General features: G+C 36.8%; 1 protein-coding gene across 1 annotated transcript; it reads left to right on the forward strand.

Moving 5' to 3' along the window:
• The first annotated feature begins 14,805 nt into the window (after positions 1-14,805).
• Positions 14,806-15,807, forward strand: LOC100025353 (olfactory receptor 9K2-like). The gene has a single exon (XM_001376283.4). It carries the CDS (start codon positions 14,815-14,817, stop codon positions 15,805-15,807), a length of 993 nt encoding a protein of 330 aa, XP_001376320.3. The 5' UTR covers positions 14,806-14,814.
• The last annotated feature ends 302 nt before the right edge of the window (positions 15,808-16,109 follow it).

Below are 16,109 nucleotides of genomic sequence, written 5' to 3' on the forward strand. Positions count from 1 at the left end.
ACATATTAACTATACCCCAAACTGGGAAGAAAATATTAGAATTTTAAAGTTATGAATTTCTGGACCTCTTTTTGCCTCCTGATGGATATTCTCGCACCCAGATCACCAGCTCCTGCCTTGCCTCTTCAACTTTTGGGAGGCATTAACTGTTAACGCAACTTTCAGACACTATTTGCTAACATTTATATCACCAGCATTTAGAAGAAATCCATCAGACCTACAATATAAGCAAAACCCCACAGAACATTGAGAAGAACCCCAGAACTTAAGTTCTTCAGCTTCTATGAGAAGCTTATTTACAAAATTTGCAACCATTTAAACCTTAAGCCATGGCGTTCCAATTCATGAAGAAACTTTCTCTATTTTAATCGACTCAAAGTAGTTACCCAGAACTTCAATGGGACTCTTGGGCTCTCCCACTCCAGCTCAGCTTCGCATTCAAAGCTTTCAGCCTCTGAACTGCTCTTCTTGCCCTTGTCTAGAATAGACGCTGCTGCACCCACATACACATGCACCAACACACTCACTTCCAAAGCTATTCAAGCTTGGAGCTTGTAGTCAGGTTGAACTAGACGCCATTTTGGCCAATTTACCTTGGGGCCAGATTCTGCCACCGTCTGTCATCTTATCTAAACCTTTACCTACATCAGGTCCATACTTAGAAAACATATAACTTGCGGGCCGTTTTGTTAGGTGGTTCCTCGGGCTGCTGGCTGCCCCCCCCAAATCCTGGCGACCACAGACTTCCTGTTCCCCATTCCAGCAGCTCCAGGGTAGCTCTGGATGCTTCCGCTCTGGGCGCAATCCACAGACCCCCGCTTAATGCTCTCTTAATTAAAGAGTGGGTCACTCCCGAATACACCTGACCGAGTCCTTTTTCCGAGAGCCACTTACCTGGCCCCTCTGCTAACCGGACTCCTGACAGCCCCAAACGGGTTATGTGGGTACCTCATGTCTTGGGGTTCTCCTCAGCAGGGCGGCTCAGGCAGCTGGGACTTGGGAATCTCACTGTGGAGCCTCCATTTGTTGACTGAGAAAAAACAAAGAACTATTAAATAGTCTTTGATTAAGGAAAGGGGTATAGGGCTGAGTCCGACCTCTACACGGAGCTGCGGGCCACATGCCTATGCAGAGTCCCAGAATTGAACTCTGGATGCTCTGATCACTGACTCCTGGGAAAGCCGCTAGATTGGACAATTCCAAGGAGCCATCAAAGTGGGGAAGCTTAAATACATTTCTAGGGGAACATGGAGACTAAGGATGAGAGGGACAGTTGATTGACTTTACAATGGTAACAAAGGAAAATGAGGAGTCCCAGACAGGAATAACAGTGAGGGGCTGATGCTTTACAATGGACACAAAAGGGAAAGATCCAGCCATGAGCTGGGCCACCTAGGTAAAGGACTTGGCCTAAGGGGAGAAGCCATTGGGAGAAAAAAGGTACTTAACATCTGATGGGATTAGCCCTCCCTACTTAAACTACCTTAAAGTCTATTGTTAGTCTGAGACCAGTAAAGTTGGATTCTCCCTCAGGGAGGAATTCTCCTGGATTAAGTTAAGTAAACTGGGGATCATTAAATCTTTCTTGGCTACAAGTTTTGGGGCTTCTAGATTCCACATTGACATTATTTATTTATTGAATTTATCTGTTTCTGAAAAAGGAAAGTTGAAGTCTCCCATAAACATAGGTGTACTTTCTATTTCTTTCTGTAATTCATGTAATTCCTCTTAGGAATTTAGATGTTCTATTATTGTTGCATGTATACTTAGTATTGATATTGTCTGAGGTACCTTTATCAATATATTATTTTCTTTCTTATCTCTTTTGATTAAACAGATTTTTACTTATACTTTGAGATCATGGTTGCTACTTCTGCATTTTTTATTTTATCTAAGATATAATAGATTCTTCACAAGCCCCTCACTTTTATTCTGTGTCTCTCCCTGCTTTAAATATGTTTTGTGTAAGCCTAGAGAAAGTAAAAACATATTCACATAATTTCTCTCACAAATGGAATATATATCAAAATTATTGATTGTCTCCGATAATTCCTACAAAGCTACAAATGTCTATTAAATTCCTTTCTTAATCTGGCATTCTATGATTCTATTTGCAATGGGGGATTATAATACTCTCTCAGCTATTCTATGATAACTATTAGGCTCAGGAGTTTTAATTCGGATTTGGAATCTAATGTGATGTTACCATAGCCATTTGAGTTTAGAAATTAACTGACCAGATCAATGCATAGTGGATGTATGTAGGTATTCCTATGATGAATGGTTTGAAGAAAGTATGGAGAGTAAAGGCAAGAGGACTGATTAATAGGCTTTTGCTTCTACCATCTCAGAAAAATGATTAAAAGAGCCAAAACTCTTGTAGCAATACTCTGGGTCTCAGTTCTTCTTATGTAAATCACTTAGCCTTTATGGGCTTAGACTCTAACTGATAAAATAATTTATTTGGACTATCTGACATTTTCTTTCATATGTTTTTATTTTTGACCGAGATTATGATTTAAACAATGTAGAGAAATTTTGATGAGGATACTCCCTTTGTAAATCTTGAAATCTCTCAGACTTGTGAATGTTAAAAATTTCCCCATCGGGGAATTCTTAATTGGAACAAATTCCCTACTGAGAAACATTCCCCATTTTGATGTGAGAACTCGCCAGGATCAGAAATGGGAGGACCTCGATTCCACCATACTTAAGACTGCTTTAGGGCAGAAAACTCCTTGCTAAACAAAGAAAGTACTTGGATCCATGCTTATGGTGGGGCAAGGAGTTCTTTGAGCCAGGCCTATTTTTAGAATTGATACAATGGAATGCTAGATACCTAAAAGGGTAAGGCAAGTTTTCTCTTGATGAGATTTGTTGACTCAGCTATGTTTTCTCTCATTCAGACTTACTGAGGAGATTGGTCGACTTAGCAGGAATTTAGATGGGAAGTCCTTTGGAAAGCAATCACTTTGGAAAGTGATTGGTAGATGTAGGGACTTAGGGGAGGTGACATGGGAGAAAAACCCCTATATAAGAAAAAGCAGAATCTCTTGAGGATATAGATATCCTTTTGGAGAAATCCTTTTGGAGGATCTCTGATGAGGATCGCTTGGGAAGATTTTAAGATTCGGTTCCTGAACCCCTCAAATTAGAGCCTAAACACTTGTCAGCTCTATCAGATCTAAAAAAGGCTATCATGTCTGCCCCTGCTCTAGGCATCCCAGATTACAACAAGCCATTTACTTTGTATGTGCATGAGCGAAGAGGAGTAGCTTCTGGTGTGTTAACTCAGACTTTGGGACCTTCTCAGCACCCAATTGCTTATTATTCTGCTAAATTGGACCCAGTAGCAGCAGGAGCACCACCATGTCTTAGAGGAGTAGCTGCTACAGCCTTACTAGTAACAAAAACCATTGATTTAGTATTGGGATGTCCATTAACAATAATGTGCCCACACGAGGTAGAAGCATTATTGATAAAACATAGAACACAGGCATTCTTGGATCAGAGAATTACAAGATATGAAATAACCTTATTAAATAGTGAAAACATTACTTTAAAACGTTGTACTACTCTTAACCCTGCCACCTTGCTTCCAGATTTACCCACTTCAGGAGAACCATTACATAACTGTGAAACATTAGTGTCCATGGCAGAAAAGCCTCGAGATAATCTCTTGGACACTCCCTTAGACAATGCAGATCTGATTTTATTTACCGATGGTTCCTCTTTTATGAGGGATGGCATACGTTACACTGGAGCTGCCGTAGTCTCAGAATTTGCCACTGAATGGTCAGCTTCACTACCTTCTAACATTAGCGCTCAAGGAGCAGAGCTCATAGCTCTGAAACAAGCTTGTATAATTGCCAAGGATAAAAAGGCAACAATTTATACGGATTCTAGATATGCTTTCGGCATTTGTCACTCAGTCGGGATGCTATGGCTCCAAAGAGGATTTTTAACCTCAGCTGGAAAATCCATAGCTAATGCAGAAATTATTAATGAAGTTCTTTCTGCTCTCCAGCTTCCTGAAGCCCTAGCTGTAGTTCATTGTTCTGCCCATACAGGTGGCACTGACCCTGTCTCTAGAGGAAATGATCGAGCCAATGCCACTGGAAAGCTAGCAGCCATAGAAGGGCCTGAATTAATTTTAACATTAACAACCACTAATGATTTAAATTTACCACTTTCCTATAATGAAAAGGAAGTGGAAAATGGAAACAAAAATTCAAAGCAAAACAGATTAATGGAGTGTGAGTGTCATCTGAAGGAAAACCCCTGCTCCCTAGAAGTTTCTATAACTAAATTTGCCAATCTATTCATAAAAATGGTCATTTTGTCACCCAGGGCATCGTGGACTCTGTTAAGAGGGTATGGATAGCCCGTGGTATAACTACCATAGCCTCTAAAGTGTGTTCAGCCTGCTCTACCTGCCAGGCATATAACCAACATGTATTTCGTGGAAAAGCCTTTGGGGGACGTCCTCTGGCTTACACACCTTTTGAACATTTACAGATAGATTTCATAATGATGCCAAAGGCTGGACATTATAAATTTTGTCTAGTAATTGTAGATCAACTAACCAGATGGCTGGAAGCATTTCCTGCAACCTGAGGCACAGCGGATTTTGTTGCAAAGATACTTTTAAAGGAAATTATTCCTCGTTTTGGCCTGCCAGCATATATTGATTCCGATAGGGGGAGTCATTTTACTGATTCTGTTCTAAATCAGATATATTCTTGCTTGGCAATAACTCCCAAATTTCATGTTCCATACCATCCCCAGAGCTCAGGCCAAGTAGAGAGGATGAACAAAGAACTTAAAACTATGATTGGCAAATTATGCACTGAGACCCATTTAAAATGGCCTGAAATTCTCCCTCTGGCCCTATTTTATCTTAGAAGCAGGCCTAGAGGAGACTTACATATTTCACCATTTGAGATACTTTTTGGACATCCGCCTATACAGGCTAAGCCTTTCTCCCCGGCATATTCCTCACTATTAGGGGGAGATATTACTATTGCTTCCTATATACAGGAGTTACAGCACAAACTACGTGAACTTCATGAATCCGGAGCTGCAGTACAAACCAGACCACTAGACTTTTCTCTGCATGACCTGAATCCAGGAGGTAAAGTTTATATTAAGAATTTCAAGTGTACTGGAGCAACTCAGCCTTCGTGGGAAGGACCATTCCAAATATTGTTAACTACTCCAACATCCATAAAGATTGGAGAAAAGGACTCTTGGATTCACTGCTCTCATATGAAGAAAGCATCTTCTGCTGAGACTGACTGACTGAAACCTATCATATGACTTGGAGATAATAATCCATAGACAAATGGATGCTGTTTTTTGAGAACAAATTGAATTATTTATTTTTTCCTTCTTTTTATTATTTCTTTTCTTGATTTTGATTAGAATATTTGATTTTTTCTCATTTTTGTACTGAAGGTACACATAATTAATATTAATATTTTTTTCCTGTAGTAATAGAAGTTAATATATATATTCTTGCTATAATATCAATATATACCTAAAAGCTTTAAACTATGGGAACCTGCCATTTATTGATAAAATATTATAGGACTGTGATTAATGTTTGAATCTGATTCCAGAAATTGGGATGAAAATAAGGAGCACAGACTTAACCTGAATAGTGCCAAAAAGAGCACACATGAAATACTAATGTGAGACTTGAGGCTGTGATGCTTGACATATGTTAAGTCATAGGACTTCCTTGTATCTACACTCTTTACGAAGTACTCATACAAGTACAAAGTTTGACTATCATGCTGGCTCCCTATATCCCTGAGAATGACAAAAAAAAATCTTACGAGGGAATGACGCTTCCCTATCAAAATAGAATTCTAATTCTTTTCTCCTTATATTATGGCAACCTCCTGTAGTCTTGGCTACAAATGACTAAGTGAAATATTACTGCATTCTGTCCTACAAACTTGTGGGATAGAAATTACTTTATATTAGACCTATACAAGGGCCTATTTTGAATTTTTCCTTATGTTTTTGATTATTTTTCTCTTCTTTTGATAATTGACTCATACACCCCTATAACTCAACATTGCATTCTGAGTTGAACTGAATGTTTTTTAACACCTACTTCAGGGGGGATTGTATTTTAATTTAAAATCTAAGAATTTTTGAATTTTGAATTTTTTGTTTGAGATTGTATTTTTATAAAAATCCAAGAATTTTGATTTTTTGTTTAAGATTGTACTTTTATAAAAATTCAAGATTTTGATTTTGTTCGAGAAAAGATCTTCAAGAAAGAAGCTTGAAACTTTTAGATCCAGAGAATGAACTGTTGCAGAAAGATGCCGGAAAACCTACACTTCATCAAGAAGATCAAGAATGAACTTTGTATATGATTGATTGAACTGAACTTTGATTGAACATTTTTTGTAAATGTACACATTTATGCCAAAAGGGACTGCCCCTAATTTGGCTTTCTGTCAATGCGCCTAGCAAAACATTGGTTTTGCTTTCTTTTCTTTACTATTCCTCTCTCACTGTTCTAATTCCTCTTAGAAATTTGAATATCGTGTATATCTATAGTTAGAAGTGCATTTAGGATTACAAATTGATTTTGTTAAATGATCAATGGGGAGACTAGTCTCCCAATGATCATCAGGGGGATTGTAAATCTTGAAATCTCTCAGACTTGTGAATGTTAAAAATTTCCCCATCGGGGAATTCTTAATTGGAACAAATTCCCTACTGAGAAACATTCCCCATTTTGATGTGAGAACTCGCCAGGATCAGAAATGGGAGGACCTCTATTCCACCCCTACTTAAGACTGCTTTAGGGCAGAAAACTCCTTGCTAAACAAAGAAAGTACTTGGATCCATGCTTATGGTGGGGCAAGGAGTTCTTTGAGCCAGGCCTATTTTTAGAATTGATACAATGGGATGCTAGGTACCTAAAAGGGTCGGGCAAGTTTTCTCTTGAGATTTGTTGACTCAGCTGTGTTTTCTCTCATTCAGACTTACTGAGGAGATTAGTCGAATTGGCAGGAATTTAGATGGGAAGTCCTTTGGAAAGCATCTACAGTGATTGGTAGATGTAGGGACTTAAGGGAGGTGACATGGGAGAAAAACCCCTATATAAGAAAAAGCAGAATCTCTTGAGGATATAGATATCCTTTTGGAGAAATCCTTTTGGAGGATCTCTGATGAGGATCACTTGGGAAGAATCTCTTGAGAGAGGCTCTGGAGAAGGGAAGCTCTTGGAGGACAATATCTAAGGAGGTCTCGCTGGAGCTCTCTCTGGTGGCCAGCTGAGATGGAGCTGGCCTGGTGTCACTAGAATCCTTGTTTAGGCAGAACTTGTGGTGAGTGTTAAAAGACTGACTGACTGATTCTCTCTCTTAAGACTCAGGTCTAGGCCATATTGGCTTAAGGCCCTTCATAATTATTCCTTTACTACTCTTTCTCTAATTCCTCATTATATTATTAATTAAAAATCTCTATAAAACCCAGTTGACTTGGGTATTTGAATAATTGGGAATATTTCCCTGGAAACCACCTTATATTTGATTTAAAACCAAGACACTGTAGTGAAACATATTTTCTGCAGTCAAAATTACTCACCCTCTCTTATATCTATCACAATTTATATCTTCCACCATTTTAATTCACTACAGTTTAAGACATCAACCATTTTAAATCTCACACCTTCTAGATAGTCTTGGAGGATTTCTTGGAGAACTACACAGCCTCTCCTTCTTGATTGGACATCCATAAATCTAATCTTTAATAAAGTCAGGATTGTAATGCTCACTTAAATATTAATAACTTAAAAGTAGTATTTCAAATTTATATTTCTTTTTCAAAAATAGTTCATTAGAATCTGTTCAAAAAGGAGTTCAAGGTTTAATTATGACCATAATTTTTCTTTGGTACTCCAAATTTGATCACATCTTTATTTTTATAACTGAGTTTTGATCATGCCTAAGTCACATAAGGTGGAGAGACCTACTTCTGGAGAAGAAATTCTGCAATTCCCTAACACATGGGTGAAAGCCACCTCTTTCTACTGACTGAAAAAGCTGCAACAGGCAGCATCTACAAAACCAACAGTCCAGGCCAGTCTCATTCTTTTTTGCATCTGGGTCCAGAGTGGGTGAAGGTCCTGTTCATTGACATCATGGGCACCATAAACTGAAAGAGCTGGGTGGCTTGAATAACTACATTTCCCCATATCCCTTTTAAGCTCTATGGCCCCAAGAAGCAAACAAGAGATTTTGCTTTGTTCAACCTTTTTTTTATTTCTAGACTCAAGCAATGGGAACTCCACATCCAGATTCTAGCTACATTGAGGCATGATTCCAGGCTGAATGTTTCTGCCATCCCATTAGGGGAACCCTAAAAAATCAGGATGCTTTGAAGGAGACTTGGAGCTTGGTTAGATAAAGCTACATAAGAACTGAGATGAGTTGTAAACCTAATGTTCTTCTTCTAAGGTAAAAGAGGGAATTATGCTCCCCCCCCCCCATGTTTTGAGATGGTGATGGTTGCTAAACTTTTGGGTTAACTATTCCTTTGTAAAACCTAATTTCACTATTAAGTGATTAATTGAAAATGAGGCTTAAAGCACTCCCCAAATTAAGGGAACTCAACTGGTACAGGTTGGTACCACTGTCCCCATAAGGTTACTGGAGAATTATAAAAGAAGAGTGAAATATAATTTACCTTGCTGTCAGATATTAGGGACCAGAGTAGTTACTGTTATATTTCCAATGCTTGCCAAGATAGGAATGGAAAGTCATTACCTACTCCCTTTTGATAATGGAAAAATTGAGGCCCAGAGAGACCTCAATACAATCAAATATCAGGGGGATAAATCATTCCTATTTACTTGGGCTTCTTTACTTTTTTCTATGCTCCTCATCCACTAAAAGATCTGTAACTTGATTCCTTATGGACTCTGGCACTGGAGCCTGCTCACATTATGTCTCTATAATTGACCTAATCTCATTCTTTCTTCAATAAAACTATCTTATGGATAACTGAACATCTAACATGTAGCAATTACTTGAAAATATTTCATTGACATTTCCGAAACTGCCACCAATTCCCATTTTGGAAGATCATCATATGTCACCAGAAGAACTGAATATTCTTGTCCTTTAAAATGCTCTTTTGTTCCTATTGCCCACATTACAAGAATTATAAATATCCCTAGGAGAGGATAGGATTCTTTCACTTAGATTGTTCAGATTCATTAGCAATAGCTACAAGATCCAATATCTTTCCTATTTTTCCTTTGCTAAGGATCTATTCATAGTGCTGGAAGAGATTTACAGGATCTAGACCTTGTTGTGGGAAGTATACAACATTCTTTCAAGGAAAAGGAAAAAACTTCCTAGGAAAAGAGAAGACTTCTTATTAGAATAATGAGAAAATGTGTCAGTCTTGCAAGACCTCAAACTGACATGATTGTGTAGATTTGGAACTTCTTAAAAAGGCATGTGACTTAAAGATTTCTTTCTTTTATAAAGCAATTAATTTTTATTTTATTTTTCTCAATTACATGTAAACACAATTTTTAACCCTTTCTTTTAAATTTTGAGTTTAAAATTCTCTCCCTATTTCTGTTTTGTCCTCTCTCCTTGAGAAGGTAAGCAATTTGATATAGAGTGTGCATGTGCAATCATGCAAAATATTTCCATATTAGCCATGTTGCAAAAGAAAATGCAGACCCAATATGAATAACAAAGTTTTATACACACACACACACACACACACACACACACACACATGCTTCAATTTGAGTTCAGAATCCATCAGTTCTTTCTCTGCATGTCTGCATAATTTTTTTTCTACTTAAATTCTTTGGAATTGTCCTGGATCTTTATATTTCTCAGAATAGCTAGGTCATTTACGGCTCATCGTCATACAATATGATTGTTACTGTGTACAATGTTCTTTTCATTCTTTACATTTCATTTTGCATCATTTCACATGACTTAATTTTTTTTTTGATCTGGTGAATTTGGATTCTATTTATTTCTTCTTTTCAGAATCAAAACCAAGAAATTTCAATTTTCTATAGGTAAAAATATAACCAAGAGAAGGAACAGAAAATATCTTCAGGTAAGAGATAAATGAACAAATTCAATTTTTTTTTCATTTTGGTCAAATGATTAACAATTTAAAAAGCATTGGCTCTCTTTAATGATAGGATAGGATAGAATAGGAAACAGTTTAAAGAGTTCAAATTTTGCTTTGATCTTGAATATACTATTCTGGCATGTGAAAGTTGGGAATGATCTCTAGAAATCATATAGTCCATTCCCTTACTGTGGTCTAGATTTAAGTCATCCCAGACCAGGGACTAAATCTTGTTTAGAAAATAAATACAGAAAAAGAGATTCTACATCTTCCTTCAAAGTTACCATCTCAATGCTAGTGATCATCTTGGCTAGATAATTCTTACCAATGTATGTTAATCTAAACTTTTTGTGTTTATATAAAGGATATTTCTAGTGGGTGAAAATTAATGAAGCTATTTTCTATCCAATATTCTTTTTTTCCCCTGTTTTGAAAACTTTCTGAAATTTAGGCATCCTTCATTCATCTCTCTGTCCCTGATTTTTCAGAATCTTCATTCTCTCTGTTTTCTTCATATTTTCCCCTAACCTTTCACCATATACATGAGAAATCTATAAAATGTTAAATTCTGTTGACTTTCAATTTTTTTAACTGATTTGGGAGTTCAGGATCATAGGTTTTAAGCTGAACTCGACTCTAGAAAGCATGTAGTCTAACCTTTTCATTTTACGGATAAACAAACTGAAGACAGGAACAATTAGCTGATTCCATTAAGGTCACCTAGGTGATTCAAAGCCAATTCTAGCCCAAGGCCAGGGCCTCCAGATTTAGAACTCTTCCCACTATATTTTGATAGCTATCAGGAATGAGGGAATTAAGGGATAACTCAGGGAATTTAAATGAAGTGAAAACCATTGCCTAAAGAAATATGATGCTTTCTAAATCTTAAGACTGACTTTCCAACTCAGGGAAATAGCTGAGCATGTATGATAATTTAAAAATATTTCTATATTAATATGCAAATAAAATATACACATTGTTGTGTGTACAACAGTAGAGTCAAAAAGCCATACATATACATATATATATATATATGAACACATGTATTTTACATATGGAGAGGATAACTCTTCTGTCATCCCAGACAAAAGAGACTCCAAACAAGGACATTCTTCAACACTCTTCAAGCTCATAGGGTTAACCGTAAATAAAGCCCAGTGCACCTTTAGAGTCTCCTCTATCTTCTGTTTGGTGCCTAAAGTTTTCCTGCTAGAACTTCCTGTCTTTATAGAGGCAGCAGAGAAAACTGAAAAGACTTGGAGCTGGGAGAATCCTAGGTTTGAATCTCATCTCTGACACTTACTGTAGGACTATAGGTAAGTCATTTAACTTCTCTTTGTCTTGGTGTCTTCTCTAAAACGGAGATATCAACCTTACAACAAGGTAAAGTTCAAATGAGATTATACATGTAAAACATCCTAAATATATGTTTCTATTATTTTTGGCTTAATCTTTGATCTCTGTTTAAATGAAAATATCCCTGTACAAAGTTAGTTCATACCAAGACAGCATCAAATTTTGGAATGGACAATACTGTGCAATAGCCTGTTATTAGACAATTATACTTCCTTATTTTAGATGCCTTTCAGATCTTTTCCTGAGAATAGAATCAGAGACGGCTATGTTATGTATGCATAACACCTTAGAGATTGCTTGTTTCAAGAGCCACATTTTATAAAGAAAGAACCTGATACTCAGAAATAAATGACTGATTTAGCATCAAGCCATGCTGGTCCTTCATTGGGATGAATAAATGAGAGATGCTGAGTGCCATAAGAGTATATGGTATAATAAGGTCACCTCTAAGTTCAACAAGTCAACAGAGATTATTTAAACACCAAGTATGACACTGTTAGACACTGGGAATGCTTTTCTATGTAACTATCTCTATAAATTCATTAAGAAAAAAACTACATATTTCTTAAAGTAAGAAGTTGTACTTACTAGGGATTCTACTGTGACTATTTGTAATAATAATAATGCTGCTGCTGCTAATGAAGATATATTAATAGATAGCATTAATATAGCACCTATCATTTACCAGGCACTGTGCTAAGTTTAAAAAATATTACCTTATTTTGTCCTAACAACAACCTAATTATTATTCCTATTTTATACTTGAGGAAATTGAGACAAACAAAGATTAAGTGACTTTCTGTCGGTCACACAATTAGCAAGTGTCTGAAACTGGATTTGGTCTCAATTCCTGGCTCAAAGTCCAATACTCTATCTACTGTACCCACATCATGAAGATGATGATACCTTAAAGAAACTTGTGCAATTTGATATGAAGTTGTACAACTGGTTCTGTCTGAACTTGCTACATGTAAAACTTTGCATAAGTTACACACATGTGAACACTAGAATATATTTGTATCCAAGCCTTCGAAATCCAAATATGGTACTATTTCCATTATATCCTTCTTTTTTTAAAGAAAATTACAGAATGATAGTTCTATTAAATACCATCTTTTGGAGTCTCCCCTTGATTTGAAAATGGACATCCAAAGCTCAGATTGATGATATGTCTTTATTTCAGTTATATGGAGGAACAAGATCACTTTTCCCCCCTTGGCAGCATTGGTGAGCTAGTGAAATGTATAAAATTCTCAGGCTGAGAGGCAGGATGTTTCATCCCTGCTTTCTTTAGTAAAGGAAGCAGTTAATTAGTTCTGAGATGGTGCTCATGATCTTGTCTTTCCAGTTCAACTAGTTTCAGAATCAGACAACCTGCTTTCAAATCCTGGCACTGTTATTTAGTACTCGTTTGCCATTATAAAGATTCAGTTTCTTCACCTGATTATTATACTAGATTATTTTTACAGTTTCTTCCAATTTAAATCATTCAATTGTCTTTATGTTTTTATGACTACATTTCTCTGTTTCTTTCTGTCTATCTGCCTCCATCTCTCTTTCTCTCTTTTGCTCTAGTTCTCTCATTTTAATGTCTCCATAATCTTTTTTTTTAATTCTCTGTGTCTATCTTCTATGATTCCTAAAATATTATTCCTCATTTCTTTGGCCTTTCTTTAATTTTAAGATTCAATTCTATTTAATAATCACTTATTATTTGCAAGGCAATGTGTAAGATGCTGGAACTAAAAATAGAGAAAAGCAGTCCCTGCTTTGGCAGAGCTTTTATTGTATTTGGTGAAATTCCATATATACAGAAATACCTAAACACTAGGTAATGCAAAGTAATTTCATAAGGGTGAGATCACTAACAGCCAGGAAGATAAGGTAAGCACCTTTTAAAGGACATTGCACACACACACATTTTATATATATATATATATATATACATATATATATATATATATATATATATATAGAGAGAGAGAGAGAGAGAGAGAGAGAGAGAGAGAGAGACAGACAGACAGACAGACAGACAGACAGACAGACAGAGAGAGGGTGGGATTAAGTGAACATGCACTCCAAAAAAGGGAACCACTTGTGCAAAGATGCAGAAATGGAAGATGGAATGTCACATATAGTGATCAGTGAACAGATTTGTAAAGCTACAAAAAAATAGTGTATCAAGGGGTATAATATGAAAGATGCTATTTTGTGGAAAGACTTAAATATTAGCTTGAGTATCTCATATTTTATCCTTCTGAAGATTTTTCAGAAGATAGGTTATATGGAAAAGGATATTATTCAAGAGAAAAATTAGCACAAGATACCAAAGTTCAAGACAAAAAAAAAGATTTTTTGTTTAATTTTTTTGAATAAAAAGTCTTCTTTTTCCTCTTCCCTAAATCCCACCCTTAAAAATGAAAATAAAAATCCTCTAAAACAAATATGCATAGTGAAGCCAATCAAATTTCTGCATTTATCACAAAAAATACACACCTCATTTTACATCGAGTCCATTGTTTCAGTGTCAAGAGGTAGGTAGCTTGCATTATTACTGGTTAAGGGAGCTGTTCTTAATAAAGCAAAACAAGGGCATATGGTATCCACAGAGTTTCCCTCCTTATTGAGTTATGCAGAGTATTTATATATGTTCTCTATTTTCTTCAAATTCATCCTTTAGAAGTTTTGGGAATCTAGTTCCATCCATCCCTAACTCAGGGTTTTGGAAAAGGAGTTGAGGAAGGGTCCCCCTAACTGGATACTAAGATGGAAGAGCTGTTGATTAAGAAAATATAAAAAGGATTTGCTGCTCTCTTGGACTCTTCTTTCCACTTCTGGCTTTGAAATATGACTGTGGCATGACACTTAGAGAGTAAGGCAGGGAAGAGAATTATTATTACCTTATATCCCATCTAGCTGATGAGGCTCCATTTCCCTAAAACAAAGATACCCAAAATATAAATCGATATTAAGTATTAGGGACAGCTAGGTGGGGCAGTAGATAGAGTGCCAGGTCTTGAGTCAGAAAGACTCATCTTCCTGAGTTCAAATTTGGCCTCAGACACTGACTAGCTGGTTGACCATGGGAAAGTCATTTAACCCTTTTAGCCTCAGCTTATCCATCTGTAAAATGGAGAAGGAAATGGCAAACCACTCTAGTATTTCTGCCAAGAAAACCCAATCTAGGTCACAAAGTCAATCATGACTGAAAACAAGTGAACAACAAAATATCAAATATTGTGCAAATCAATTTAGGTATCTGACATGTGTTTATTGGTATCAATTAAATATTTATCAGTGGGGATGATATCAGGATCAAAAATGAGAATTCATTTCTTGACCTTGACTTGTACCTCTCAGCAGGTCCCTGCCATGGGTGAGAGGGGAATAAAGAACCACTCAGAAGTGACTGAATTCATTCTTGTAGGCTTCCGTGTCCACCCAGAGCTCCAAATCCTTCTTTTCTTCATTTTTCTGCTTATTTATAGCATGGTCCTTCTGGGGAATATTGGCATGATTATCCTCATCGTGACTGCTTCTCGGTTGAACACACCAATGTATTTCTTCCTAGGCAATCTCTCTCTTATTGATCTTTCTTATTCTTCTGTTGTGGCACCCAAAGCCATAGCCAACCTCTTATCTGAAAGCAAAACCATCTCCTTTGTAGGCTGTGTGGCCCAGCTCTTCTTTTTTGCTCTCTTTATTGTGACTGAAGGTTTTCTCTTGGCAGCCATGGCCTATGACCGCTTCATAGCCATCTGCTCCCCACTCCTGTACTCTGTTCGCATGTCAAGACGCCTCTGCATTCAGCTGGTGGCAGGATCCTACTTTTTTGGCTGTATTAGTTCCATCATTCAAGCCATCATTACCTTTACTATGTCCTTTTGTGCATCCCATGTTATTGACTTTTTTTACTGTGACACCCGTGCAATACAGAAGATTGCATGTTCTAATGTCTTTATCAATGAGGTGATATCATATACCCTGGCTGTCCTCATTATTTTGCCCACCATCATAGTCATCATGGTGTCCTACATCTATATATTGTCCACTATCCTGAAGATGCATTCCAATGAAGGACAAATGAAAGCATTCTCCACTTGTGGGTCCCATCTGATGGTTGTAAGCTTGCTTTATGGGACTGTTTCTTTTATGTACCTCACACCTGCCAGTAACCCAGAATTAGGTAAAGCAGCCTCTCTATGTTATACTCTTGTCACACCCATGTTGAACCCTTTGATTTATTCTCTAAGAAACAAGGATGTCAAAGAAGCCCTGAAAAGTATGTTATGGAGAAAAAAAAGTTTTCTTTAACTACCTTTATCTTTACTATCTTATCCAGTTATATAGCTGATAATTTTGTATCTGTGATCTATCACTAAGGAAAGATTCTTCCCCAAGTCATCTAATTCTTCCTCTGGAAGCCTACTTGACAATTTGAATATTCTCTAGTGAAGACATGATCTTAATATTCCATCTATAAAATGGGACAGAGCCAAGATGGTAGCCTAGTAGCTGCAAAGACTGGAACCACTCTGAGAATCCTCTTAATATTCCATCTAGTTTTCCTTCAGGATAGCAATCACTGAAAGCCCTGAACTTCAGAACTCAGTTTT

Source organism: Monodelphis domestica, chromosome 5 (genome assembly GCF_027887165.1).
Source record: "Monodelphis domestica isolate mMonDom1 chromosome 5, mMonDom1.pri, whole genome shotgun sequence".
NCBI lineage: Eukaryota > Metazoa > Chordata > Mammalia > Didelphimorphia > Didelphidae > Monodelphis > Monodelphis domestica.

What these genes read in the sequence shown, in the direction of transcription:
- LOC100025353 (XM_001376283.4), top strand. Translation starts at nt 14,815, where the DNA reads ATGAGAATTCATTTCTTGACCTTGACTTGTACCTCTCAGCAGGTCCCT.